The 27685-nt window shown below is 42.0% G+C and overlaps 1 protein-coding gene across 3 annotated transcripts in view; it reads left to right on the forward strand.

Annotated features, from left to right (window-relative positions):
- The window catches only part of senp3b (SUMO specific peptidase 3b), a 38155-nt gene extending 10751 nt beyond the window's left edge, over positions 1-27404 (forward strand). For all 3 annotated transcript variants that reach the window (XM_060935602.1, XM_060935612.1, XM_060935620.1), the window contains exons 4-11: positions 6016-6127; positions 6297-6444; positions 6558-6605; positions 23946-24023; positions 24448-24585; positions 24710-24793; positions 25026-25076; positions 26702-27404. In XM_060935602.1, the coding sequence (XP_060791585.1) occupies positions 6016-6127; positions 6297-6444; positions 6558-6605; positions 23946-24023; positions 24448-24585; positions 24710-24793; positions 25026-25076; positions 26702-26812 (770 nt within the window). In that variant the 3' untranslated portion in view covers positions 26813-27404. The remainder of the gene's footprint in view (positions 1-6015; positions 6128-6296; positions 6445-6557; positions 6606-23945; positions 24024-24447; positions 24586-24709; positions 24794-25025; positions 25077-26701) is intronic.
- The last annotated feature ends 281 nt before the right edge of the window (positions 27405-27685 follow it).

Consider the following 27685-nt stretch of genomic DNA (forward strand, 5'->3'; position numbering starts at 1 on the left):
GATATGCAAACTCTACACAGAAAGGACCCGGTCAATCGGCAAATTTGAACCCAGAACCTGCTTGCTTGCTGTGAGAAAGATGGTGCTAACCACTGCACTACCGTGCTGCCCTAAAGCACCAAAATAATGTAAGATTACTGTTTGTGTTACTTCACTGGTACATTGTCTACCAGGTGTGGTGGGATGTGTGTATGTATGTGTGTGTGTATATATATATATATATATATATATATATATATATATATATATATATATATATACACACACACATGCATGCATGCATACATACAGTGGGGCAAAAAAGTATTTAGTCAGTCACCAATTGTGCAAGTTCTCCCACTTAAAAAGATGAGAGAGGCCTGTAATTTTCATCATAGGTACACTTAAACTATGAGAGACAAAATGAGAAAAAAAAAATCCAGAAAATCACATTGTCTGATTTTTAAAGAATTTATTTGCAAATTATGGTGGAAAATAAGTATTTGGTCAATAACAAAAGTTCATCTCAATACTTTGTTATATACCCTTTGTTGGCAATGACAGAGGTCAAACGTTTTCTGTAAGTCTTCACAAGGTTTTCACACACTGTTGCTGGTATTTTGGCCCATTCCTCCATGCAGATCTCCTCTAGAGCAGTGATGTTTTGGGGCTGTCGCTGGGCAACACGGACTTTCAACTCCCTCCAAAGATTTTCTATGGGGTTGAGATCTGGAGACTAGCTAGGCCACTCCAGGACCTTGAAATGCTTCTTACGAAGCCACTCCTTCGTTGCCCGGGCAGTGTGTTTGGGATCATTGTCATGCTGAAAGACCCAGCCACGTTTCATCTTCAATGCCCTTGCTGATGGAAGGAGGTTTTTACTCAAAATCTCACGATACATGGCCCCATTCATTCTTTCCTTTACACGGATCAGTCGTCCTGGTCCCTTTGCAGAAAAACAGCCCCAAAGCATGATGTTTCCACCCCCATGCTTCACAGTAGGTATGGTGTTCTTTGGATGCAACTCAGCATTCTTTCTCCTCCAAACACGACAAGTTGAGTTTTTACCAAAAAGTTCTATTTTGGTTTCATCTGACCAAATGACATTCTCCCAATCCTCTTCTGGATCATCCAAATGCTCTCTAGCAAACTTCAGATGGGCCTGGACATGTACTGGCTTAAGCAGGGGGACACGTCTGGCACTGCAGGATTTGAGTCCCTGGCGGCGTAGTGTGTTACTGATGGCAGCCTTTGTTACTTTGGTCCCAGCTCTCTGCAGGTCATTCACTAGGTCCCCCCGTGTGGTTCTGTGATTTTTGCTCACCGTTCTTGTGATCATTTTGACCCCACGGGGTGAGATCTTGCGTGGAGCCCCAGATCGAGGGAGATCATCAGTGGTCTTGTATGTCTTCCATTTTCTAATAATTGCTCCCACAGTTGATTTCTTCACACCAAGCTGCTTACCTATTGCAGATTCAGTCTTCCCAGCCTGGTGCAGGTCTACAATTTTGTTTCTGGTGTCCTTTGACAGCTCTTTGGTCTTGGCCATAGTGGAGTTTGGAGTGTGACTGTTTGAGGTTGTGGACAGGTGTCTTTTATACTGATAACGAGTTCAAACAGGTGCCATTAATACAGGTAACGAGTGGAGGACAGAGGAGCCTCTTAAAGAAGTTGTTACAGGTCTGTGAGAGCCAGAAATCTTGCTTGTTTGTAGGTGACCAAATACTTATTTTACCGAGGAATTTACCAAGTAATTCATTAAAAATCCTACATTGTGATTTCCTGGATTCTTTCCCCCATTCTGTCTCTCATAGTTGAAGTGTACCTATGATGATGATGAAAATTACAGGCCTCTCTCATCTTTTTAAGTGGGAGAACTTGCACAATTGGTGACTGACTAAATACTTTTTTGCCCCACTGTACACACACACACACACACACACACACACGTGTGTATGTATGTGTGTGTGTATATATATATATATATATATATATATATATATATATATATATATATATATATATATATATATATATATAGTGTGTGATTCCATGCTTATGGGGACATGAACTTATTTTTAAAAATTCACCTAAAACCGTTTCTTTTTTTACCATCAGGTCACAAAACATGTAATCTTTAATGAATGATATGTTAAAAGATAACTTTAATTTTCTGAGATGTAATAAAAACATATTTATATGCCAAAGTCAGAACGTAACAGAAGTGTTGTGAACATATAGATTCTCATTTTTAACAATGTAGAATTACTTTTTGAAACATAGGAAGGTGATGTTTTAGCAAATATAATTAATAAACATGTGTAGTAGAATAAACATACACATTCTTTCAATAAGATTAACATGGTATATAGCTAGATTGTAATTAATTTGTAACAGACGCGAGATGGACAATCGTAACAGAAGTAATGTAACAGACATCATTTTGGAACTCAGGCTTGACTTTGGCATATAAATGTTTTTATTACATCTCAGAAAATTAAAGTTATCTTTTAACATATCATTCATTAAAGATTACATGTTTTGTGACCTGATGGTAATAAAAGAAATGGTTTTAGGTGAATTTTTAAAAATAAGTTCATGTTCCCATTTCAGTACCCATAAGCGTGGAATCACTCGTGTGTGTGTGTGTGTGTGTATATATGTATATATATAAAATATGCATATGCCTCAATTTTATTCCTATTTCAGTCTTCACCAATTCTCACCCCCAGTTAGGTCACTCCTATCACACCAACTGGGGAGGATGAAGGCTGTCACATGCTGCTTCTGTGCTTCTAGTCAATCTTTTTGAATTGCTGCTCATGCTGCATCACATGGTTGCATAAACACACTTGGAGGAAAGTGATGTCCACCCCCTTCTTGGGGGCAGACTTGGGCCAAAAGGGTCGCCAGTTTGATTCCTGGGACCGGCAGGAAAGTTGTGAGGGGTGTTCAGTGCATGAGCAGCACTTTCCCCTCCGTCTGTATCATGGCAAGGCACCTAACCCCCAACTGCTCCCCAGGTGCTGTAGCATAGCTGCCTACTGCTCTGGGTATATGTGAGTGTGCTCATTGCTCGCTTGTGTGTGCATGCGTTTGTTCACTGCTTCAGATGGGTTAAATGCAGAGGAGGAATTTCGCTGCGCTTGAGTGTACGTCTGACAAATAAATAAAGGCCTCTTCTGCGTGCATGAGTTCTTCGATGCCCAGAATAGGCTAGTGTTGATGTTTTTGATAGGTTAGAGATTGTATGCCTTCCCTCCCACCCAGAAAACATGGACAGTGTTTCTGTCTTTGACTAAACTGTCTCCTTTTTTTTTTTTTTACTGTCCTCTCCGCTCATTTTACTATTATCACACAGCATTGAGCAGCTTATTATCAGCTCAAGGTTGAGTTTTGGCAGTGAAACTTGGCCAATCAGATTAACTTTGTCATATTGTTTAATTTGTACCATGAGATTTTGTCAGACAAACATGAAAAAGTGGATTTTCACTGTGCCCACATTGATGTAATGAGCATTATAAAAATGTGGTAATTAGATAAAAATACAGCATTGGAGTAGATCAAGATTCTCGGTTGTAGTACAGCCACTCTGCTAATTGTCATTCCAGTCCCCCTTTAAAAAGTCAGAGGTAGATCTACTTATCGTTACCACTACACTAAACTAGTGTATATAAAATGCTAAAAGTTCTACACAGATGAAGTTTTGCACACTTTCGGGCACAAATTGGCTACAATAAGCAGGAATAAAGTCACTTTAGTTTATGTAGTTGGGGAATGACTGAGCCATATAGTTCTTTCTTTAGTAGTCAGTGGTACATTCACCACACTAAGAAGCTAATTGTGAAAGTTACCAACTCTTTTTGCAATGAAAACTACAATCAGAATTTTCAAAACCATTTCAAAAGCCAAAAAATTTCTTTTTTTTTTAATGTCCAAAAAAAAGTTCTAGACCAGACTATGAGGTCTTCACTTATTTCTACATTCATGAACGCAGGAACCAACAACCATTTACATGTGAAAATTTTAATGCATAAAATTGTGGTTTTAATTAGGACAGCTCAAAAGCTCTCTGCTTAGCATCATGATTAGTTCTGATTAGGCAGAAGAGTTGCTCTTGTTTTTAGGATCATTGTGATTGTCAGTGCATTTACATGCACATCCAAATCGAGCTGCTGTCGGTAATCGAGCAAAGGGTCCCAGCAGGGGTGCCAGAGAAATCCAATCCTACATGCACACAAGGAAATCGAGCTATTGTGTGAGGTACATTGTGCACCCGAGCCACAGGTGGTGCTACACGCCCCATCGTGTTGGTACACTTCCGGTTGTCGTCATGAAGAAGAGCTATTCAAGAGTATAAACAAAGTTATCAGTTCCGTGTTCACAAGAAGTGTTTGTAGTTTGTATGTACGAACAGAAGTGTTCCTAATAAAATGGCCACGAAGTTGATCTGTAATGGTGAACATATTAACTGTTAGCCTGCTAACATGCTAATAACTTACCAACTAATTGGAAATGGGTGCGTACATGCCCAGACACAAGTGTTCCTAATAAAGTGGCAGCTAAGGTGAAGTATCATGCCGACCGAGGCTGTTTTTTTTTTTTTTTCTCTCGACTGAGGCTGTCGTGTTTCCCGCTTGTTGTCTCATCACTTCCGGAAGGGACAGTGCTGAAGTAAGTAGCTCGACAGGGTATACATGCACTAAGTAGCTCGGCAAAAATCGCATAATCTAGGTCGTGTAGCTCGATTTACAAGAAATCCAGTTCGGTTCAATTTCAGCCGAGCTAAGCTGTTTCCATGCCATTTAGAACTTCGATTTCAGTCGAGCAACAGCAGAAATTCGATTTTCTCTATGTGCATGTAAACGCACTCAGTATTAGATGTGACTCCTGCTTGGTTTGAATGAAAACCTGAAGCTACATGAGCCCTTTGCGGATAAGGTTGGACATGCCTTTTCCAAATGGTTACAAATGAAATGTGGGAGTATCTTCCAACAGGACAACAAATCCAAAACATAAAGCATAATCAGCATGAGGAGTATTACAACTGAGATGATTTAAAAGCTGTTTAGAGTATATGAAAGAGAGATATACAAATTAGGGATGTTAACCGATGACCGTTTGACCGGTCGTTGACCGAATCAACGTCAACCGGTTAATTTTTTTTTTTTTGGTTGTCGGTTAAAAAAAAAATCAATCGTTTTGAAGCTGCCAATTTTGGAGCGGAGAACCTGGAATTCTGTGTTGTAAACGCTTGGGGCATGCCATGCGGTGTAAGGACGACAGCTGACAAATCAGAAACACCCATTCAGTCATGTCCTGCCCTCCCACCCCAGTTGAAGACAGCTGACAAATCAGAAACACCCATTCAGTCATGTCCCGCCTTCCCGCCCCAGTTGAAAACAGCTGCCACTCGGCGAGAGACAAGTGTAGACACAGGCTTTTTAGCTTACAAATTACTATTCTGTCTTTTTTTTTTTTTTAATTATTATTAGAAGGCACATCGAGTTTAGTCCTGCCTTGGCCAGTGCATTCTGAAAATAGGTTTCGGTCTGTAGCCAACAGTGCATGTTATTGCAGATCATATCTCTCCACACAAACTAAAGGCGCAGATGCCGACTTTTTCACGGCTGAATCGTGCAGATCCGTTTTTTTTTTTTTTTTAGGGGGGCGTTGGAGTGTCTGAATAATTTCATCAGAGTAAATTCTGTATTAAAATTACTAAATAAGCAAATGCCGTTGAAATTATTCAGACACTCCAACGCCCCCCCTTTAAAAAAAAAATCGGATCTGCATGATTCAGCCGTGAAAAAGGCGGCATCCGCCAAAAGGCGCGCCGTTTGCATCCCTGTTAAACTCATAGGTTAACCGGCTAATGAGGCTCGGTGGTCGGTAAAGTTTTTTTTAGTTTTTTGCCATCCCTAATACAAATTATTAAAGAATTCATATTTACTGTATATTACAAACTGGTTTCAAGAGCATGTTATAAGGTAAATTCATAAATATTGCTATTTTATTTTTTTAAATATCTCCCAGGCATTTTGGACGAGTCTCTCCATAAATATGGCAGTCTGATCCCTATACATACTGATGATATCGTGGAGCAACTGCAAGAGATCTTCAATGAGAACTTCTCTCAAGCTTACAGGTATATCTAAACAAACGTGAATGTTCACACAATTAATACATGCACATTAATGTTAAAAAAAAAGAAAGTTGTTTGACATGAATGGAAGTTGGATTTATTCCATGACTTGAAATACAATGGCTATGTGTGCACGTGATTTTTACAAATGGGAACATGATGGTTATCTTAGGAAAGCAGAGGTTCACCAGATAATCCAGTCCTACCAAAGGTCCCCAGGTACATGCATGGTGCGAGGGTTCAGTGTTAATTACAAGCGCCATGTTCTCACAATGGATGATCTCAGCACTCTCTATGGACAAAACTGGCTCAATGACCAAGTACAGTAAAAAATTTTTTTAATTATAGTTATTTAGTAAAATCTATATGTTTGAACACTTGTATAATCCCTTATCTTGTCTGTTCCTTCATTTCTCTATTAATTTCTTTTCAGGTTATGAACATGTATGGAGACCTTGTAATGGATTCAGTGCCTGATAAGGTGATGAATAATAAAATTACTTTTCCAGCAATTTAGGGCAGTTTTAAAAGTGGGATTCAGTGACCAGGGGGTCTGTGATTTTCTAATTTTGTTATAGCGGTGGAAATGACAACCCACTATAATAAACGTTATAATGCTTATAAATGTCAATTGAAGGCTGCAAACAGATTTCATAAAATTTGTTTCTTCAGTGTAAAAGTTCAGGGGGGACTCTCCGGTTATGATAAATACCCCAGATGTTAGCCTTCAGTTCTATTCCAAATTTTTCATCATGTTTATATAATATAGGGGACTTGGGGCAACCCTATCTTTTAAATTAGAATGGTAAAGAGAGAAGTACTCAAGTGAATATTGTTTGCTCTAACTGAGGCTTGTAAAGAAGAATAAAGCAGTCTGATCCAGGAGGCAAACTTTTCTCAAAGCCAAACCTCTCTGAGATGTAAAAGAAGTAGTTCTACTCCTCTCTGTCAAAGGCTTTCTTCGCATCCAAAGAAACTGAAGCTTCTTGGAAGTTTGGAGTGGAATGGTTATAAACTGCATTGAACAGACTTCTAATTTTCGAAAAAGAATGTCTGGAATGACTACAGCATGTTTGGAGTGACGATAATAGATAGGAGAACATTTCCAGGCACAACATCAGTAATTTTGATGATGATATAAAGTCATTTAACAAACTAATTGGATGATATGAGGTGCAATCCAGTCTATCAATGTCTTTTTTTGAATATGACGGAATTAGAAGCCTGAGTGGGAGTTTGGGGAAGATAGCTTGGATTGAAAGATTAATTAAACATATTCATTAAAAGAGGTGCTAACTTGTGCCAGAATTACTTATAAACCTCTCATGGGGAAACCATCAGGCCCTGGGTACCTCCCACCTTGTAAAGATAATGCAGCACTACTAAACGTATGACTAATTCTTTTGAATAGTTTCCTTGTGAGTTGTGGTCAGAAGTTTACATACAGACATGAATGTCATAGACATCACCATGGGCTAAGAGGCTGTTGTCCAAGAAAAAAAGACCCTGATCCAAAATCAACCCCTCAAACTAAGTTTGCTGCTGACCACATGGACAAATAAAATGCCTTCTGGAGGAAGGTTTTATGGTCAAATGAGAAAAGGATTAAGTTGTTTGGCTACAATGACCAGAGCTACAGAGGAACACTACCAACTGTTAAAGCATATACGCAGAACCATGGCCTCACTTTTTGTTTATAAATGCCTTGAGACCTCAAGAATGGCACAGGAATAGTTTTAAGCATTAACAATAAATCTAATATAGTAATTTTTATGATTAAAGTGATTCATATAGGTAGCGGTCTGAGTGAATGACCTTGATGTCCGTGACGTCACCACAGGAAGTCTATCAGTCTCATCGCCATTTCCGCTATACTAAAACACAGAGCTGACTGCAACTCCGATCCTCCATTTTGAGCTAATTACAAGGTGTGTCCCTGACTACTGAAGACCTGTGCTGCTGAACTGGGTGAACCACTCCAACGCATCTTCAACCTCAGCCTGCAGCTGGGGAGAGTGCCCACCCTCCTGGAAGACATCATGCATCGTTCCAGTTCCCAAAAAGAATCAGCCCAGCGAGCTGAACAACTTCCAACCGGTGTCACTCACTTCACATCTGATGACATTGGAGCAGCTCTTCCTCAGCCTCCTCAGACCCCAGGTACAACATGCCCAGGACTGTCTGCAGTTTGCGTACTGGGCAGGTGTCGGTGTGGAAGACGCCATCCTCTACCTGCTACACCGAGCCCACTCGCATCTGGATAAGGGAAATGGCATGATGAGGATCCTCTTCTTGGACTTCTCGAGTGCCTTCAACACCATCCAGTCCCTTTTGCTTCAGGACAAACTGAACAGGATGCGAGTGGACCCCTGCCTGGTCACCTGGATCTCCAGCTACCTCACCGACAGGCCGGAGTACATCAGGCTGAAGGACATCAAGTCTGACACTGTGATTAGCAGCACCGGAGCACCCCAGGGCACGGTGCTGGCCCCTCTTCTCTTCACCCTATACACTGTGAACTTCTGCTACAACTCGGAGCTGTGTCACATTCAGAAGTTTGCCGATGACACAGCCATCATTGGGTGTATCAGTGACGACAGAGAGGAGGAGTATAGGAGCCTGGTGAGGGACTTTGCTGTGTGGTGCAACAGGAACCATCTGCAGCTCAACACCTCGAAGACCAAGGAGCTGGTCATTGACTTTGGGAGGTCCAGACCAAGGTCACGACCAGTTCTGATTGAGGGAGTCGAGGTGGAGGCTGTGGATTCCTACAAGTACCTCGGGCTGTGGCTGGACAGCAAGCTGGACTGGACTTGCAACACCAATCACTTATACAGGAAGGGACAGAGCAGGCTATACTTCCTTAGGAGGCTGCGGTCCTTTAACATCTGCAGGAAACTCCTGTGGATGTTCTATCAGTCTGTGGCCGCCAGTGTCCTGTTTCACACCGTAGTGTGCTGGGGGGGCAGCAGATCCAAGAAGGACACATCCAGGCTGGACAAACTGATCAGGCGGGCCGGCTTTGTGGTCGGCATGAAGCTGGACTCTCTGGTGACGGTGGCAGAGAAGAGGTCTATGGACAAACTACTGAACATCATGGACGATGCCAGTCACGCTCTGCGCACCATCATCAGCAACCAGAGGAGCCTGTTCAGTGGCAGAATGCTCCTTCCCAAGTGCAGGACTAACAGACTTAAAAACTCCTTTGTCCCTCATGCCATCAGACTGTACAACTCCTCTCTGGGGGGGGAGGGGTAACAGGAGGACAGAGGATGGGAAGGAGCAGTAGCCTAGCCTAACAATAAGCAATACTGGACAACATGTAATATAATGTGCAATATAAAGTGCAATATCTCTTCTGCTGGCCCCTTCCCCCCTTCCTCTCTTCCCCATATATTATTCTTTTTATATTTGCATATGTAAATACTTAAATTATTTTATCTAGAAGTTTTTTTTCTCTCTTTTCTATTCTCTGTTTATCCTGTAATGACGCTGCTGGAATCTTAATTTCCCTGAGGGAGCCCTCCCAAAGGAATCAATAAAGTTCTATCTAATCTAATTTATCGCCATGCCATGTAGATGTGTTACTGGCAGGTTCAGCAACACAACAGAAGGTGGATTTATGTTGCATTCATGGCCCAAGAATGTTCAAACTGCAAAGATTTGGACATGTTTTGCACATTGGGCGGCTACGAAGTGGTCTCTCCTCTGCTCTGGACATTTTACTAAAGACTCGTACGAGACATCTTATCTGTTGAGGAGCGTTGGCTATAAGCCCGTATTGAAAGAGGGTGCAGTACCAACAATTAAAGGAAAAGAAAACTACAAAAAAAAGGAAAGTAAATTCAGTTGCACCAGTTCTCCCGGAGTGTGAGCCGAGGGTTGTTGCTAAAACCCGGGACGGAACATGACATATCACTCAGGTAGTGACCTCCCCCGCGGTTGTTGCTAAAACTGGTGACGTCCTGTCCCGGGTTTTAGTAATTGCCTGAGCTGAGCAGTAATGGCGGAGTACTCCGTATGGAGAAAATGGAGAATGAGTGGACCAGCTGTCTGATTTCTCCACCGGATATGCTTGCCTCAGCAGCAATATTTCACCCTTGCGTGGAAGAAGTGAATGAACGGAGAACTGAATGAACAACTGAAAGTCAGATTGTTTTGAAACAATCAGTCATAAGATCGGCCTTCAAGAGGCGAGAACACAGACGAGTAAGCTGCGACTCTCATTTGGATACAAAACAACAAAAACACCACTCGTTGTTTACCTACATTTAGATTAATACATGTAACTTGTATTGTGTGTTTAAGTTACCGGTATAAGATTATTTAATTTGCTTCAGAATGTGATTGTCTCAGTTCATCTGATTATTTAATTAGCTTTTTACGTTTTATCAGTGAAAATGCATGCATGTACATATAACTTATGCAACATACAACACCTATCCTGTTTTAATGAGAGTCAACCCACAATCAATGAAGTCAAATCGGTCTTAGTTGAGCAAGTCGGTAATGGTATTTCTTACTTTCATCATAAAGTTTTATTTATATGACTTTGGTCTATAGCTGCCAAAGGCCTCGGCCTTAAAAACTGTGACGTCACGCACTCGGGGCTGGCTGGCTGGCTCAGCAGGGCAGCTTGAATGCCAACTTTGCGGTAAATATATTTATTTCTATTTATGCAGCATACAAGAGTCAAGGGTGGAGATACTATCCACTCAGAAATTTATTTAAAAAATATAGCTGCAAGCAGCAAGGTGGGGTGTCTAGCAGAAATGGCAGCGTCCGCAATGGTCTTCAGACGCAACACTGACTGCATGTTACATGACAAACAACCAAAGATTCACAGAGATGTGAACTTATCTCCTGCCTGGGGGCCTTTGGGTAAATGCTTTTTAAAAAAAAATTGTGACCTGTGAAAATTTGCTTTCACTTTTGATAAAATTCAATATGGCGGAAAATAGCGCCCCCTAGAGGTCAAAGGTCACCATATAATGGTTTCATGTTCTTAACTGAATAATCCGTCCATGTACCAAATTTGGTTTCAACACGTGAAAGCGTTACTGAGCTATAACACATTCACGAATTATAGCGCCCCCCAGAGGTCAAAGGTCACCATATTTAATGAGTGCCCTCAGGATGGGGTCAAGAGTCTATGTACCAAGTTTGAACTTGGAACGTCAAACCGTTCCTGAGATATGACCTCACTTCCTGTTTGGCGGCTTCACCGCCGTTTTTGTTTGGCTGTGGCAGGTGAACGCTTTGGAATTTCTAAACGGCTATAAGTAAGTTTTGTGGGGAATGGCCTGAAGACCATGTGTTCCAATTTTCATAACAATCAGGCTAAATTTGCGACCTCCTGAAAATTTTGTTTCACTTTCATCTCATCTCGTCTCATTATCTCTAGCCGCTTTATCCTTCTACAGGGTCGCAGGCAAGCTGGAGCCTATCCCAGCTGACTACGGGCGAAAGGCGGGGTACACCCTGGACAAGTCGCCAGGTCATCACAGGGCTGACACATAGACACAGACAACCATTCACACTCACATTCACACCTACGGTCAATTTAGAGTCACCAGTTAACCTAACCTGCATGTCTTTGGACTGTGGGGGAAACCGGAGCACCCGGAGGAAACCCACGCGGACACGGGGAGAACATGCAAACTCCACACAGAAAGGCCCTCGCCGGCAATGGGGCTCGAACCCAGACCTTCTTGCTGTGAGGCGACAGCGCTAACCACTACACCACCGTGCCGCCCTGTTTCACTTTCAACAAAATCCAAAATGGCGGAAAATCCAATATGGCGGAAAATGCCGTCATAGGGTGCGTTGAACTCGGCTTGACCCAAGGATTCTAACGGTACCTGATTTTTGAAAATCGGGTATACGGTTCAAAAGTTACACTCATGGACGCAACTCCAAATTTGATCCATTGGTGGCGCTAGACCACTTGACTTGCATACATGAAACTTGGTCAAATTAATCAGGGTGCCATCCCCAATGTGTGTGCAAAATTTCACAACTTTTTACCATATGGTTCTATAGGTTGCCATAGACTTCCATTACAGAAGAAAGTTGAACAATAATAAAGGCCAATTTATGCTGACAACCCAGTCCTCGCAGACGGTGTCGCAGATAGCGTCTGCGTAGCCCCCCCACCTTCGCAGATGCTCTGCGCGCACCTCCCAAAAATTGTGACCACCGCAGAAGCCTCGCAGACAGCGTCGCAGACGAGGGCTCCGATTGGTCCACTCTACATCCGCTGTACACGCACTTCCGCTTCCCTACTTTCCCAGTTTGGTTTGTTTTCACGACTGCCATTTTTAAAAACACGAGCGAAGATGGAGCAGCACGAAGAGCGGTTGATCGAGGAAGTGAGGAAGTACGTACATCTATACGACTCCAGTTCTAGTCATTATAAGTAACCGGAGGATAAACACTCCACTAACCACACCCACCAACTACTCCTAGCGATTTCGCGACTTCGCGCCCCCTTGCGTTGTGGCGGTGAATAACATCGCGCATGCCTATTACTCCCCGCTCAACGATAAATTACAACTGTCTGCGAAAAGCTATTGTCGCAAGAGCATGCAGAGGCCTTAAGAATGCATCGAAACACAATGGGGTTCTGCAGCTTCGCTGCTAGACCCCCAAAATAAAGGTTCTGCATATCTCCTTTAAGCATGGTAGTGGTAGCATCATTCTCTGCAGCTGTTTTGCTGCCAGTGGAACTGGTACATTGCACAAAGTGAATGGAATAATGAAGGAGGACTACCTCATAATTCTTCAGCATAACCTCAAACCATCACAAACTTGGTCACAATTAAGTGTTTCAACAGGACAATGACCCCAAATAACATCAAACTTGGTTGTGGAGTGGATAAAGATTCAGGATCAGAAATACTTTAATAATCCTGTGGGGAAATTGAGTACATCTACAGTTGCTTACACTCAAGTAGAGAAAAGAAATAAAAAATGTGTAAAATGTATGAAATGTGTAAACTGGGTGGTAAAAGAGAGCAGAATCTTCACAGATATGAAATATGTAATAATATATAAATAATATACAAACCCCATTTCCAGAAAAGTTGGGATATTTTGCATAATGCAATAAAAACAAGAAATCTGTGATTTGTTAATCTACGCTGAACCTTTCATTTAACTGACAAAAGTACAAAGACAGGATTTTCAGTTGTTTTACTGACCAACTTAATTGTATTTTTTGTAAATACAAACGAAGTTAGAATTTGATGCCTGCAAAAAACACAAAAAAAAGTTGGGACAGAGGCATTATTACCATTGTGTTGCATCACCTTTCCTTTTAATAATACTTTTTAAGCATATGGGATCTGAGGATACTAATTGTTGCACTTTTACAATTGGAATTTTTGTACATACTTGCTTGATGGAAGACTTCAGCTGCTCAACAGTCTGTGGTCGCCGTTGTCTGATTTTCCTTTTCATGATGCACCATACATTCTCAATAGAAGACGGATCTGTACTGGCAGCAGGCCAGTCAAGCACATGCACTCTGTGTCTATGAAGCCATGCTGTTTGTAGCCTGTGCAGAATGAGGCCTGGCATTGTCCTGCTGAAATAAGCATGGACTTCCCGGGAAGAGATGTTGCCTTAATGACAACATATGTGTCTCTCTAAATTTCCAATATACGCCTCAGTGTCAATGGTACCTTCACACACACATCTTACCTGTGCTGTGGGCACTGATGACCCCCATACATCACAAATGCTGGCTTTTGCACCTTTCTCTGATAAAAAACAACAACTGGATGGTCATGTTTACCTTTGGCATGGAGAACCCGACATTTTGGTTTTCCTGAAAACAAGCTGAAATGTGGACTCCTCTGACTACAGCACATGTTTCTACTGTCTTTCAGTCCATCTGAGATGAGTTTAGGCCCAGAGAAATTGGCTGCATTTCTGCATATAATTGATGAATGGCTTCCTCTTTGCGTAACGTGGTTTCAGGTTGCATTTCTGGATGCAGTGGCAGACTCTCTTCAGCGACGATGGTTTTCCAAAGTACTCCCAAGCCCATGTGGATATATTTGTCACATTAGCATGACAGTTTCTCAGGCAGTGCCGCCTGAGGCTCACGTACATTTCAGCAGTGGTTTCCGACCTTGCTCTTTACACACCGAGATGTCTCTGAATTCCCTGAATCTTTTCACAATATTATGTACTGTACAGTTTGAAAGACTAAAATTCTCCATGATCTTGCATGGAGATGTTATTTTTGCATTGGCTAACCATTCTGTCATGAATTTTGGCACAAAGAGATGAGCCACAACCTATTTTTGCTTGCAAAGACTGAGCCTGAGTGCAAAGACTGAGTGCAGGCTCCTTTTATATACCTTCACCTGTTATCAGTTAACCTGCTGATTGTGGGATCTTCCAAAATGGTTTTACTTGAATATCCTATAAACTTTTCAGTCTTATTTTGCTTCTGTCCCAACTTTTTTTTTTCTTTTTTGAGTGCGTTGTAGGCACCGAATTCTAGCTTCATTTATGTTTTACAAAATACAATTAAGTTGGCTAGTACAAATTTGAAAATCTTTTCTTTGTATTTTTGTCAGCTAAATAAATGTTTGTGAGTTAATATACCACAGAATTTTGCTTTTATTGCATTTTGGAAAATATCCTAACTTTTTTTTTTTGGAAATGGGATTTGTATGTTTAAAAAAAAAAAGTAAAATGTAAACCATATATATTGCATATCCATGTGGAAGGAAAAATAGCCATGTGGGTGGAATAAAGAAAGTTATTGAACAGTTATTGCTCTAAATATTACACAAGTAGTAACTAATGGCTGTGGTACGTAGAAGTTATGATGATAGTATTGCACGTTGAGTGAGGTATTGAGTAGATATGTAATTATTGAACCTAGGTACAGTGTAGTTAGATGTATTACAATGGAATTATTACACAATATCTGAGCCTCTGAGGGAGAGGTTAAAAACTTGGATGGCTATGGGCAGGAATGACCTCCTGTGGTGCATTCTGGGGTAATGAGTCCTTCACTGAAAATACTCCTTTGATTGGCCAGCACGTTATGGAGTGGGTGGGAGACATTGTCCAGGATGATATACAGTTTAGTCAGCATCCTCCTCTCAGGCCCTGTCCACACGGCAACGGATTCAGGTTGCTATTATGGGTTTGGCTATTATGGGTATTATGTAGTGGTTAGCACTGTCGCCTCACAGCAAGAAGGTCCTGGGTTCGAGCCCAGCAGCCAGCGAGGGCCTTTCTGTGTGGAGTTTGCATGTTCTCCCCGTGTCCGCGTGGGTTTCCTCTGGGTGCTCCGGTTTCCCCCACAGTCCAAAGACATGCAGGTTAGGTTAACTGATGGCTCTAAATTGACCGTAGGTGTGAAATGTGAGTGTGAATGTTTGTTTGTCTCTATGCCCATGTTTACATTAGACCGTATCAGCGGATCATCAGATTAACGTTTTTAAAACGATTAGTGTGCACACAGCAACACCAATACACAATTTGCGTGCACACAGCAATGCCAATACACGGATACGCTCGGCTCCGCAGGCATCCTGCGCTCCAAATCACTCCGCCCTGAACAGCGAGTGCCCTCTGGAGGGTGCGCACTCCGGCCCTGCGCAGCTCACACAGCGCGCGAGTGAAGTGCACGAGCCACGATTCGGGACTGAGCCGCTGTGTGTGTGATCCCAGCGCATATCACTTACTACTTGCAAGTGGAAGGATGGCAAGCCTAAAGACAATCATAACTACACAATGGGCAGTATTTGCATCAGTATTTGCAGTATTTTCATACTTTTATACTCTTTAATGAAAGGTGATACAAGGCGGAAGTCCGCGCCGTTTTTCAGCAGTCACGTCACATGACCAACGCCAGCGAATCAGGAAGGTGGATGTCACAGTGACGTTGTCCAATGAGACGCCAGCTAGAGCTCAGCACAGCGTATCCGCGTATTCTGAATGTTTACACAGCACCAGAGCTGACACGATCTGGATTGAATACGTGGACGCTGGCGGATTCCCGTTTCCCGGCGTTTCCAGGCGGTTTAATGTAAACGGACAGTGCATCCGCGAAGAAAACGAGACAGATACGGTCTAACGTAAACGTAGCCTATGTGTCAGCCCTGTGATGACCTGGCGACTTGTCCAGGGTGTACCCCGCCTCTCACCCATAGTCAGCTGGGATAGGCTTCAGCTCACCTGTCACCCTGTAGAATAGGATAAGTGGCTACAGATAATGGATGGCTATTTGTTATATATTTGCCATTAATTTATATTTGTTATGCACAGCTTTCATGTAAATAAGAGGCTGTCCACATGGCAACGGATTCAGGTGAATCTGATAAAATTGTTTATCGTTTCGGCCTGGCGTCCACACGGCACCGGCGTTTTGGGTGCCCCAAAACGAAATCTTTTGAGAACGGGTTCCAGAGTGGAAAGATCTGGCAACAGCGCCGTTGCGAAGTCGTCTGGATGAGAAGAACGGATTTGTTTACGATGACGTCACAACCACGTGCTTCACGCTGGGTAGAAGTGTAACGAACTCGATGCGAGTTGTCAACAAATCCTGTAACTTGGTACATGAAACGCGCTTACAAAATATTTTCACTGTGAATATTTATTGTGTAATGGTGCAAAGTGAGAGAGAGAGAGAGAGAGAGAGAATAGCCCTTAGGGCAGAGTCAATCCCGCCAGCAAAAATAGGGGAAAAAAAAGGAGCGATCTCACCTCTTCAGATGTTGGTTTAAGTCCTACAATACATTCCTCAAAAAGGGCATAGAAGAACAAATTAATCCATCAACGTGTAGCATTCAATTTATTCCGGACCATTAAAGACGCCGCCTTCTGCGTAGAATCATGCGTCATCCTCGCTGCCATATTGGATGGGGCAAAGCGGAGAATAAAGATGCCTCATTCATGTGCTGCGTTTAACTGTACCAACAGGTTTGCCGTCCAAACGAGATCACATGGGATTACCTTTCACAGGTGAGACTGGAAAAATACTTTTCATTGTATTTGGTCATTATAACGCAATTTTACGAACAGATTTTTCTGACTGTGGCTAATATGAAGTCTCGCGCATAATAGTTTATGCGCATGCGTCCTTACTTCTATTATTCTGGTGTCTCCGATGGGACCGTCTTACAGCGCACCTAGAGGTGTGGCATGTGTATTGCATCGTTTTCAGCAAGCGTTGCGTTGCCATATGTACCTGATATTTTACTGATCCGTTGCCCATGTGGACGCGATATTTTATTTTTTTAAATCTCGTTGCCGTTGTCTTGTGGATGTAGCCTCAGACACTGTCTCCAGAGAGTCCAGCGCCACTCCCACAACTTCGCTGGCCTTTGTAGATCAGTTTATTGAGTCTGTTGACATCCGCTGCCCTCAGTCTGCTACCTCGGCACATCACAGCATACAGGAGAGCACTGGCGCCCACAGACTTCTAAAACATCCTTAGCATAATCCTGTAGATGTTGAAGGACCTCAGCCTTTTCAGAAAGTAGAGGTGACTTTGGCTCTTCTTGGATATGGCCTCTGTATTCTCAGTCCAGTCCAGAAAAAGATACAGAGGACAGGAGGAAATGGAGGGACATTATCCACTGTATTCGCCCCGAAAGGGAACAGCCAGAAGATGATGATTCTTAGTCCAGTCTATTGTCAGTATGTATCGCCAGGGACTTGATTAGGGGTTGCCACAGTGGATCTTTCGTCTCCATTGCTCCCTGTCTTCTGCACCCTTCTCTACCATACCTGCCACTTTCATGTCCTCTCTCACCACATCCATGTATCTCCTCTTTGGCCTTCCTCGTTTTCGTTTGCCTGGCAGCTCCATCCTCAACATTCTCCTTCCAACATGCTCTGCATCTCTTCTCAGGATGTGCCCATACCATCTCGGTCTCATCTCTCTTGGCTTAATTCCCAAGCTCTCCACATGTGCTGTCCCTCTGATGTGCTCGTTCCTTATCCTGTCCAACCTTGTCACTCCCATCGCAAACCTTAATATCCTCAACTCCGCCACCTCCAACTTTGCTTTCTGTCTCTTTAAGGGTACGGTCTCCAATCCATACATCACAGCTGGTCTCACTACTGTCTTATACATCTTGCCTTTCACTTTTGCTGGGACTTTCCTATCACAAATGACTCCTGAAATCCTTCTCCAACTGCTCCACCCTGCCTGCACTCTCTTTGTCACCTCACTATCGCAGCCCCCATTTTCCTGCACAGTTGACCCCAGGTACCAACTTTCTTTACGTCTACTCCTTGCATCTTCACTACACTCTCATCCCCATTCTCACTGATGCACATGTATTCTGTTTTGCTACTGCTCACCTTCATTCCTTTTCGTTCCAATGCATACCTCCATCTCTCCAAACCCAACTCAACCTCCTTTCTACTTTCACTACATATCACAATATCATCTGCAAACATCATGTTCCATGGTGACTCTTGCCTCACTTCGTCCATCAAGCTATCCATCACTATGGCAAACAAGAAAGGACTCAAAGCAGATCCTTGATGGAGTCCCACCTTCACTTTGAACCATTCAGTTGTTCCAACTGCACACCTCACTGCTGTTTCACTGTTCTCATACATGTCTTGCACCACTCTAATATACTTCTCATTCACTCCACTCTTTCTTATACAATGTCCTAACTCATCTCTCGGCACTCTATCATATGCCTTCTCCAGGTCTACAAACACACAATGCAGCTTTCTCTGGCCTTCTCTGTACTTCTCCATTAATTGCATCCGACGTGCTCTTCCTTGGCATAAACCCGTACTGCTGTTCACAGATTGCTACCTCTCTTCTCAATCTCACCTCCAATACCCTTTCCCATAGCTTCATGGTGTGGATCATCAATTTTATTCCTCTGTAATTACTGCAGCTCTGTACATCTCCCTTATTCTTGTATATTGGGACTAGCACACTCTCCATTCATTTGGCATTTTCTCATTCTCTAGGATCTTATTAAACAATCTCGTTAGGAACTTCACAGCTGTCTCACCCAAACATCTCCAAGCCTCAATCGGGATACCATCTGGTCCGACTGCTTTCCCAGTCTTCATTCTTTTCATGGCTGCCCTCACCTCATCCTTACTAACCAACTCTGCTTCCTGATTTGCTGTCTCCAATGAATCTGACCTTTTCTCTCTTGGATTCTCCTCATTTAATAAATCCTCAAAATACTCTCTCCACCTTCTTAATACACTCTCTTTGTTTGTCAGCATATTTCCATTTCCATCTTTCATCACGCTTACCTGCTGTACATGCCTAGCTAGTCTGTACAGGTCTTTCTCTCCTTCTTTAGTCTCCAGTCTTTCGTGCAATTCCTGGTATGCATCTGCTTTCGCCTTCGCTACCGCTCTTTTTGCCTTCTGTCTCGTCTCTCTGTATAACCGCCTGGTTTCCTCCGTCTCTCTAATCGTCCCAATTCTTCTTTGCTAGCTTCTTCTCTTTTATAATTTCCTGCACTTCTTTGTTCCACCACCATGTCTCCTTGTCTTCCTTCCTCCTTCCCAATGACCACCCTAGCACCTTCCTTGCTGCCTCTCTTACTAGTACAGCAGTAATATTCCAATCTTCTGCCAGACTTCCATGACCACTCAATGCTCGTCTCATTTCTTCCCTAAACTCCTTCTGATGTTCAACCTCTTAGTTTCCACCACTTAATCTTCGGCTCCACTATTTCACGCTTCCTCTTTTTCACTTTCAAGCTCATCCTGCACACGACCGCTTGATGTCTAGCTACACTCTCCCCTGCCATCACTTTACAGTCTCCAGTCTCCTTCAGGTTACCCCTTCTGCAGAGTATGTAGTCCACCTGTGTAGATCTTCCTCCACTCTTAAACATCACCCTGTGCTGCTCTTTCTTCTTGAAGTATGTATTGACTATTGTCATTCATCCTCTTTGAAAAATCAACCACCATTTGCCCTTCCACATTTCTCTCTCTTAGACCATATCTGCCCATCACATCCTCATCTCCTCTGTTTCCCTCGCCAACATGTCCATTGAAATCTGCTCCTATCAGCACGCGCTCCTCCCTCGGTATACTTTTCTACCACTTCATCCATCTTTTCCCAGAAAGACACTCTCTTCATTCTCACATCCAACCTGTGGGGCGTACGCGCACACAACATTGATTTCCACTCCTTGAATCTCCAACTTCATGCCCATCACTCTATCTGACACCCTCTTCACATCAATCACACTGTTGACCAACTCTCCCCTCAAAACAATACCAACACCATTTCTCTTTCCATCGACGCCATAATAAAACAACTTGCATCCATCTCCAATATTCTTGGCCTTGCTTCCTTTCCACCTCATCTCCTGCACACACAAAATGTCCAACTTCCTTCTTTCCATCATACCTGCTAACTCTCTCGCTCTGTCAGTCAGTGTTCCCACATTCAATGTTCCTACCCTCAATTCTAAGCTCCTTCCCTTCCATCTTTCACGCTCTCTCCTAACACGCCTCCCCCCTCTCTTTCTCCTTCTCCATTTTGGCGCAACAGTAGCACACTTTCCACCGGCACCCTGTTGATCAACAGTCCCAGAGGTGGTCATTGTTAACCCGAGCCCTGACCGATCCGGTATGGTATTTCTCTTTTCATTCCGCATGTTAGATTTGGCACAGTTTTACGCCGGATGCCCTTCCTGACGCAACCCTCTCCAATTTATCCAGGCTTGGGACCGGCACCAAGAGTACACTTATGCACCCCCAGTGGCTGGATTGGTAGTATGCATATCCTAATTTCATTAAATTCGGTCACATTTGACCAGAGTTACAGCCCTTGATTTAACAAAATTATAATTTGCCAATTTCATGAGTGTATTTTCCTTCTGAAATCAACTCCTCTCGCAATTTGTGGAGGAATTTCATGAAACTTGACAAGAGGTGTTATTGTATGTCGGTAGTACACATATTTTGTTCAATTCGGTTGCATTTTACCAGAGTTACAGCCCTTGATTAACAACCTTGTACTTTCACAATTTCATGAAGGTGCGCTTGCCTTCTGACATCAACTCCTCACAATTTTTGGACGAATTTCTCGAAGCTTGGCAAAAGGCCTTGTTATATGATGGTAATATGCATATTGCAATTTAATTTCATTTGTTAAAATTTTACCAGAGGTTTGACCCTTGATTTAATAACTTGTATTTTTACAGTTTCATAAGGGCGTACGTTCTTCTGAAATCAACTTCTCTCACAATGTGTGGAGGAATTTCACCAAACTCGGCAAAAGGCTTTGTTATATGACAGTTATATGCATATTGAAATTTCATTTAATTTGGGCAAATTTTACCAGAGTTATGCCCTTGATTATTAACAAACTTGTACTTTGGCAATTTCATCAAGGTGTGCTTGCTTTCTGAAATCAACTTCCCTCACAATTTTTGCAGGAATTTCATGTACTGTGGTGCAAAGTTTTCTCCCCCGCTGGCTGAAAGGCCTGAAGGGGGGATTATGTCGTGGCCATGTCCGTCCGTCTGTCAGTCCATCCTGGGAAGGGTACTCACCTTCTGAAATCAACTCCTCTCACAATTTTTGGAGGAATTTCACAAAACCTGACAGGATTTTTTGTTTTTTTGTCGGTAATACGCATATTGCAATTTCGTTCAGTTGCATTTTACCAGAGTTATGGCATAGTTGCCAGTGGGGGATATTTTGCTCTCAGAGCACTGTTGTTTAGTCTTTGTCACATTTGAGCTGCAGATGGTTCTGCTCACACCATGTAACAGTTTTCCACCACCGCCCTATACTCAGCCTCATCATTCTTACCGATATGTTCAACTATAGCAGTTATCAGAGTCCTTCATTAGAGTACATGTGAAGACGTGATGCAGCACTCCACATAGCTGGAGGGGGCACAGGTTTTGAGCACCCTGGGGCTGACACCATCAGGGCCAGCAGCATTACATGAGTGGAGACGCTTCAGCTGTCTTCTCACCTGGTGAGAAACTCATCATGGAGGTTCCAGGTGGGTGAGAAGTGATGGTGGCAGTTTGTCTAGGACAGTCACTCCAGGAGACTGTGAGGGGAGGAGGAGTGGACAATGCCATCACTTGACAATAGTGAGCCATTAGGAAGTCGATGAAGGGGTGTTGGTGGACTTGATGGTATTCCTGAGCAGACAACAAATGGGTCAAGGGGGGATGGGCAGTGGACACCAGATCAAATCTATTAGAAAAACAGATTTAATTAATTGGCCCTATCCACACCACCCTCTGCCACTCATACGTCTGAAGCCATTGATGGTCTTCATGCCACTCCATACCTCTCATGCTATTCTGCTGGAGTTTCTGGTCTAGTTTCCTCCTGTACTTCTCCTTAGCCTCCCTAATCTTCACTTTCAGCTCTGTCTGGATAGTCCTCAACTTCCCCCTATTGCCAACTCTAAAAGCCCTTTTCTTGGCATTGAGAATGTCCTTTATGTTGATTGTTACCCATGGCTTATTTGAATAACAAATGACAGTCCTTTCTGGGACAAAGCAGTCCACACATAAATTGATGTAATCTGTAACGCGCTCATTGAGCCCATCAATGTCCTGCCCGTGTGGGTCATATAGTGCCTGCCAATCCGTAGCCTCAAAACAACCCTGAAGTGTCTTGTAGGCCTGCTGTGACCACCTCCTCACTGTTCTTGGGTTGCAGGCTGTCTTTTCACAAGGGACACGAAGCAGGGATTAAGTTGAACTAGATTATGGTTTGACCTACCCGGGGGACTGTATGCATCCTTAATGTTAGCATAAAGCAAGTCCAAGGTATTTTCCTCTCTGGTGGGACAGTTCAAAATTTGAGTGAAGTTGGACAGTATTTTGTCCGTATTGACGTGGTTAAAGTCACCCAAAATTATGATGAGGGCATTCAGATGTTTAGTTTGGAGTCCAGCTATAGTGGTATGAATGACATTGCATGCTGACATTGGGTTGGCCGAGGGTGGGACATGGACGGCCACGTTGATAACATTCAGGTATTCAAGAGATCTTTATTGTCCATATGTCCATGTACAAGTATACAGTGCATTTGAAATACCGTTTCCCCTCAGGTTACCTATGGTGTTTTTTATAGAGAAAATAAAAGATGATAAAACAAGGTATATAAATAACTCTTTATAGCTATCTAGGTAGACATCTAGCTGTCTAAACATATAGCTATCTAAGTACAATATAAATGACAAGACAAAGGCACATGCAAAGTGGCATTGTGAAGGTGCAAAGCAGGCTAACATTTAAACTTAAGACAAGTCCTGAACTCAACCCTATTAAAAATTTGTGGACTGTGCTTAAAAGTCGGGCCCGTGTCAGGAAACGCACACATTTTAATTGAACTCCCCTAATTCTGCCAAGAAGGGTGTTCATAGATCCAACCAAAATTCTGCCGGAAGCTTGTTGATTGCTACCAAAAGTATCTGGTCAAGAGGAAACTTGCTAAGAGACATGTAACCAAATATTAGATGTGTGGTGTATATAATTTTGATCCTGTGTTGATTGATTTCAGAAAGCACAAAATAAATTAAAACAAAATTGTGCAGTCATTTTTTTTCTGTTAAAGATGTATGTTGTCTGATGTAATTCTTCCCCAGAAAAAGAACAGTTCAGATAAATAATTGAAAGCTCAGTATTGCCATGACATTCATGTCCATAGTGACATTTTGTGTGCAAACTTCTGACCACTACTGTAAATCTGTACTGGGGGGGGTTGTCGTCCAAACACAGACACCCTGTGCCTGTGTTGCCCGTTTTAGAGTATGTCCATGTTGCTTTTTGTAATGTCTAAATTTTACTTTTTTTCTGATTTATTTTAGGTCCATTTCTTCAACAGCTTCTTTTATGATAAACTGCGAACTAAAGGTTATGAAGGAGTTAAACGGTGGACAAAAAATGTAAGATTTTTTTCCCCCTCTAATCTTAGTTGCTATTTTGCCATCCTGTGCAATATTCTAATTAATATTTTATTTCAAGCAGTTTAGGAGTTAAGGGGAAGTAATAATGATTGGAAGGTAAATTTTATGCTTTTTAGAATTTGATTTGGAATCAGTCCATTGATTAGATGCATTGGTGTACTTGAATTTATTTGAGATATCCCAAGTTCTGTCCTGAAATGGACAGTCAGACAGGGACGCATGCGTGAAAGGACGGTGAGGTGAGAATGGAGGTGCAGCCATTAATTCATCACCCATGTAATAATTATGTGTTAAGAGTATTGCCAGCACAGGTTTGAACTACTTGTCATAGATTCTGTACTTGGCCCTTAAAAGCGCGCGTGTGTGTGTAAGGCATATGTCTTCATTGTATTCTTGGCTGAAGGTTGACATCTTCAGCAAGGATCTTCTGTTGATTCCTATTCATCTGGAAGTGCACTGGTCACTTGTATCAGTGGACATCAAACAGCGTTTCATCACTTACTTTGACTCCCAGCGAACCCTTAACCGACGATGCCCCAAGGTGTGGACTTGTCATTTTTTTCTGATGGCATTTCTCACAACCTCAACTATTTAACATAAATCTGCATTTAACATGCACACAGTTTGTATTTTCAAATCCACTTCTTTCTCTTTTCACATTCTAGCATATTTTTAAGTACCTCCAGGCAGAAGCTGTTATAAAACAGCAGAGAGATTTTCTCACTGGGTGGAGAGGCTTTTTCAAAATGGTGAGTCATCATTGCAGTCTTTTAGGACAATTGACCACAAACTGCTATGTACAAAACTCTGGCAATTACATACAATCTTTCTTTTTTTTTTTTGTGTGTGTGTGTAAAGCAGTTGACATGCATGTTATTTTGGAGTAACGTGTGCTATATATGGAATCACATAGGAATGTGTGCTGTTTCATAGTCCCTTTTTACAAGCTGCTACTTTATTGATGCTGTATTTGTATCTTAGAATGTAGGAAGGCAGAATAATGACAGTGACTGTGGGGCTTTTGTCCTTCAGGTGAGTTAAGAAAACTGTTTATGATTTGCTTTCATGTCTTGCGTGGTTTTGTATAGCTGTTGAGGTCATTCTAGAGAGGCATAACTTTGAATTAGGACCATGTCCAAATATATGCAAGAATTAAAAAAAAAAGTATGTTACAAGAGAATTAATTAAATAATATTGGCTGGCGTTGAGTGGTGTATCAGATATATTCCATTCAGGTAGCATGATACTGAATGAGTTGAAAACGAGTTCAATATCACGGTAGCTGAATGGAATACTGTATACCTGATATACCACAAAAAATATTATCATTATACATACACATTCCTTTCGGGTGTTCAATGTGTCTTTGCCTTTCAAAATTCTCTCAAAATCTTCCGTATTTAACGAAGCAAACCTGGCGGCTATGTTGGTTTACAAATTGTCACAGTCTCTCACTAGTGCAGAAGTTTTATGTCTCTGATGTGTGACGTCATGCTGCCTTGACAACCATACAATATCGTAAACCATATTCAACGCTCATTCTCCATTGAGTAGAGTGATGTAATACACGTAGGATAAGCGATATGCTCACAGTATTGCATGCTATCAAACCAAATTAATGGAACCTGCTAGAAAGGAATAGAAAGAAAAAAATATATATATCTCTCTAACTAACACACACACACACACACACACACACACACACAAAATATATATATAATATAATATGTATGTATGTGTGTGTGTGTGTGTGTGTGTGAGATGTATGTATGTGTGTTATTTACCAGCTGGGAGGTCCGTATCGTGAAATACCGTGACCGAGGTCTTGAAAGTACTGAGCGAGGCCCTCTGGGCCGAGGTCAGTATTCAAGGCCGAGGTCACGGTATTTCACCATATGGACCGACCTTTAGCTGGTAAATAATATATTTATTTTTTCTTTACCAAATTCTAACAGAAAACTAGAGCGCCCGAAAGGGAAAACTGAGCCGAGCCGCCATTTTGAATCCTCATTCACAGCTGTAATGCAGATTGCTTTCTCCTCGGTATACAAGTGCACTTCCATGGCAGAAAAAAACAACTACATTTTGCCGCCTCTATAGTCCCTATTTATACAAAATTGAGTCATTCAGGATTCAGCCATATTTTTGCTTGGCGTTAGCAAGTTGGAGGGTTTTAGCTTTCTCTTGAAATGTTTTCTTTTATTTCTTCTTCCTCAGGGTAGTAAAACTCGCTTTCGCTGTGAACACTATTGTTATCGCTATCCATGCTGTAAAATTAATGCTATTCTCCTGAGAAATGCTGGCAAAAATTTATAAGATTTTTGATAATCTTATATACGGAAGAGGATTAGGGCCACTGTGAGAAAAAAAGTGAGTTCTGCCTTTTTTTTTCTCAGAATTCTGACTTCAATCTCAATAAATGTTGACAAAAAATGCTGCTATGTTTGTTGTTGTGAACGAGCGGGTCGCCAGAGGTCCGTAACTGGGATCCGTATCATAGGATACGGGCCCGCTCGCCAGCCAATCAGAGTGCAGGATTTGATGGAAACCGCACTGCGAAAAGAAATGTTTTTATCCCATCAAAAAAGTGTCATGTATAATAATGCACCATATTGTGTGCCACCTTGCTCATGTTCACTTTCCTTTTTTTATACTAGTACTGTAAGTGTCTGGCATTGGGGCAGCCCTTCAGCTTCAGTCAGCAGGATATGCCTAAACTGAGAAGACTCATGTACAAAGAGCTCTGTCACTGCAAGCTCTCACTGTGATAACTGTTTAATAATGCAGCAAGAGGTGGGGGGAAGCAACAGCTGGAAATCTTCACCTTCCCAAAAGGCAGAGAAGAGTGAGCAACAGAGAGACTATAAAACAGATTATCACATTATCAAACCCACTTTTTTTTTTTTTTTATATATATATATTTTTTTGTTTTGTATCAGTGTTATTTTTTTTCCCTGTGGTTGTCAGAGGCCAGACTTTTTTTTTTTTTTTAAATAATGGCTACCTTTTTGAGATTTGACATCTTGGTGATAGCCTTGTTGGACTCTTCTAGAAGGCTTCATCACCTGAGTACAGTAAAATGCCTTCTTGGATTTTTCTCACCATCTGTAAAGGTCTAATGAGACTTTTTTATTAATTGTTGAGAAGAGTGTTATGTTACTCAGATGTGCAAGTATAATCCATGTTCCGTTTTTTTTTTTTTCCCCCAATAAATCATGTCCTGTGTAAAATGCTGGGTGGGTCTGATCTAATCACTATTCACTGTATATTGTGATGGTCAGTTTTGTGTATTTGTATGGAAGTGTATGGAAAATATGCAGCTTACTGCTTTTTGATTAAACTTTAGTTCCTTTCTCTTCATGTGATTTGATTTGGACCACTTGAGATCTCTCCAAAGACATAATTGGATTAAACGGACATTTTAAAGAACAACGAGCCACAGTCTATTATGTCTACTGTATATCCTCCTGTGTTTCTGTGTAGTATTCACACCACTGTGACAATCATCATTTTTGTGTCTCCAGTTTTGTGTGTTCACTGGAATGTCATATTTGCAGTTAGTGGTTTCCTATTTTAATATTTATATGAGTACAGAAGGGGCGGCACAGTGGTGTAGTGGTTAGCACTGTTGCCTCACAGCA

This window comes from Neoarius graeffei, chromosome 1 (genome assembly GCF_027579695.1).
Source record: "Neoarius graeffei isolate fNeoGra1 chromosome 1, fNeoGra1.pri, whole genome shotgun sequence".
Lineage (NCBI taxonomy): Eukaryota > Metazoa > Chordata > Actinopteri > Siluriformes > Ariidae > Neoarius > Neoarius graeffei.